This window comes from Mus caroli, chromosome X (assembly GCF_900094665.2).
Source record: "Mus caroli chromosome X, CAROLI_EIJ_v1.1, whole genome shotgun sequence".
NCBI classification, from domain to species: domain Eukaryota; kingdom Metazoa; phylum Chordata; class Mammalia; order Rodentia; family Muridae; genus Mus; species Mus caroli.
The window spans coordinates 14,342,338-14,345,397 of NC_034589.1; the positions used below are offsets into that span (position 1 = coordinate 14,342,338).

Sequence of the window (3,060 nt, forward strand, 5' to 3'; positions counted from 1 at the left end):
AGGAGGAGGAGGAGGAGGAGGAGGAGGAGGAGATGGAGGAGGAGGAGATGGAGATGGAGATGGAGGAGGACAAGGAGATGGAGGAGGACAAGGAGAAGGAGGAGGAGGAGGAGAAGGAGGAGGACAAGGAGATGGAGGAGGAGAAGAAGAAGAAGGAGGAGGAGGAGAAGGAGGAGGAGGAGAAGGAGGAGGAGGAGAAGGAAGAGAAGAAGGAGGAGGAGAAGGAGGAGAAGAAGGAGATGGAGGAGGAGAAGGAGATGGAGGAGGAAAAGAAGAAGGAGAAGGAGGAGGAGGAGGAGAAGGAAAAGGAGAAGGAGAAAAGACTGGAACTGTAAGTGACCCTATGACACATTTTGTATACCCTGGGTTATACACATTTCTCCTATAATATGGGATCACATGTGGTCATGAGGACCTGACAATCATCCAATTGTAGTCCTCTGTGGTGCACTATAATGGCTGAATGCAATATCCCATGCTCCGTCAACTCCCTGTTAATTATGTTAGGAACCTTTTCCACCCAGGATGCTGCAGGCTTCTAAATCCCAGGTCAGCTCTTAATGTGCAGGCCACACCTTCTGCTAACCAAGGAACTCAGAGACCATTGAGACAGTCTCTGAGTTCTTTGCAGAGGCTTTGTTTGGGGAATATGGACTCCAAGTTCTTGCAGAACAGGAACATTCATGCTTTGCAGTGACAGAGGGGGAGTTGAAGGTTCTCCCTGATACTTGCTTTTTTCCCTGCCTCTCTGTCTCAGATAAGAGGAAGAACCCCGTGGTGTGAAGAAGATCATCATAGGCCTCAAGATTATGGGCACAACTCTAAAATCCTAAGCATCAGAAAGAAAAATTCTCAGCACAGAAAGTTAAGCATCATTGTACCTTCTAAGTGCTAAGGACTGTCTTGAACATCGGTCCTACTGTGGGTCAAATTAGCATTGTTCCTTTTTTTGTATTCTTCCCTTAGCATTGATTGTACTGAGTTTTTACTCTATATGCACTGTTCTTGGTGTGTCTTTTAACATTGCTCTTATTGTTTCAAGCACTGTGTTACCACGTCTCTTGCTTTTCACCAGTTCATTAGCATTCTTCTTCACAAGAACTCTATAAGCATCTTACTCCATACCTTCTACAAGCATTATTCTTATTAATTGTGAACCATAAGTAGTGATCCCATTTTGCCTGAACCACTCTCATAGCACTACTCACACAATATACCCTGAGTTACTTTAGCATTGTTTTTATTGTGATAAGCACCCTGTATGATGTTACCATCCTACTGAGAAAGAAAAACTAGCAATGCATACTTCTGTGTGTCTGACACATAGTTTATGAAACAAGCAATGGCAGTCCTCTGCACAGAACATCACTACTCTTGTCTCACATATGATGGGACTATTAATGGAAGTCACATATGCTTAAGCCTGGTTTTTATTTCTCTGCATTTGCATCCATAGAGGTTATCACTATGGGCATCTGTAACCAGCTTTGCCTTACCACAAAGGAATCTGGGAAAAATTCTTTTCAAGTTTCCTGTCTGGTGCAATCCTCATATTTCAAAGATCCATATCTATGTACTGAAGCTCAGTCACTACCAGGAGCAATTTGCATTATTGCTTCTTCTTTCTCTTGTGTGCACATATTAGAGATGTTAAGGACAAATTTTAGAGCCAGGTTTGCTGTACTAAACTTCTCATTCTTTAAAAAACCACCTGATGTGTAGTGTGATGGCTTAGAGCTGGAAAAGACATGGGGATGTGGTGTGACAAATACAAATGCCCAAGTAGATGTGTTCCCTAGAACATCTTTCATCCTGCCCTAGATGAGGGCTGGAGACACAGACAGATTTGAGTCATCTTGCTGCAGCTCCTGGACACATCCATTATCAGCAGGATAGGAGGTGGTGCTGACTTTGGGTCTCACTTGGTTGATAGGGGAGGGAGAATTGAATTTGTCTAGGTTATGGTCCTAATACCCAGTTTGGGGATCATTTTCCAAGATAAGGAGTCCTCAGTGCGAGGGAATGCATCAAAGGAAGGTCAAGAGTGTTTTGGGGAACTGGATAGTGGTGAGAGAGCTATGTAAAGTGTGCAGAAGAAGGTCGGCAGAGAAGCAAGCAAGAACCATGGCAACCATGTGCTGTCATTTTATTCTCCAGGAGACTAGGAACAGACCACATAGAAAATATACAATGATGATTTGCTTTTGCTTTTCTTTGAAAAGAAGGAATTCAGAGATTGTCTGACACATGAGACATTCATAGAAAGGGTGCCTCACAGTTACCGATTCAGGACAAAAAACTTATTTTAAAATAATTTTGCGGTGTATATATAGGGGTGAGAATAAGTCTCTATGTAATCAGTTCATATCTCACACCATATGACTTCCAAAGATTTACTCAGGTAGTTTGTCTTAGTAGAGGGGATGGAGGAGGCCAGGGACCAAAGTCCTCTGAATCAACTAAGCAAGGCACATATGAGCTTACAGAGAGTGAAACAGTAAACATGGGGCTGACATGAGCCTGTCCTAGGTCCTCTGCATAAATATTACAGACATTAGCTTGGTGTTTTTATGAGATTTCTCACTGGGAGAGCCAGTGGGTCGCATACTCTTGTGCCTGCTCTTGGGACACTTTTTCTCCTGTCGGGTTTCTGTGTCTAACTCCAATAGGATAGGCTTTGCTTCAACTTATTATATTTTATTTTGTCATGTTTGGTTGATAATTCTTAGAAACCTGTTCTTTTATAACGAGAGACAGAAAGGGAGTGGATCCTGGGGGGAGGAGAGGTGGGTGGGAAAAAATAGGAGGAGTAGAGGGGTTGGAAAGTAAAATCAGGATATACTATGGAGAAAAGTATCTAATGAAAGAAAAAAAGGAATAAATAAACTACCCCAATTTTCTTTTATATCATGAGATGTTTTTCCCTCCAACTGTGACTGATAGTTTTGCTGGTTATAGTAGTCTGGACTGAGTCTCTATGAACCTTTAGAACATCCATCCAGACCCTTTTAGAAACCCTATTGAGAAGTCAGGTGTTATTGTATTGAGCCTCCTTTAATA

General features: G+C 42.4%; 1 protein-coding gene across 1 annotated transcript in view; it reads left to right on the forward strand.

Moving 5' to 3' along the window:
• Positions 1-783, forward strand: part of LOC110286153 (protein SSXA1) — a 4,555-nt gene extending 3,772 nt beyond the window's left edge. Inside the window, exon 4 of the mRNA XM_021152628.1 lies at positions 758-783. Coding sequence (XP_021008287.1) covers positions 758-783 — 26 coding nt within the window. The remainder of the gene's footprint in view (positions 1-757) is intronic.
• The last annotated feature ends 2,277 nt before the right edge of the window (positions 784-3,060 follow it).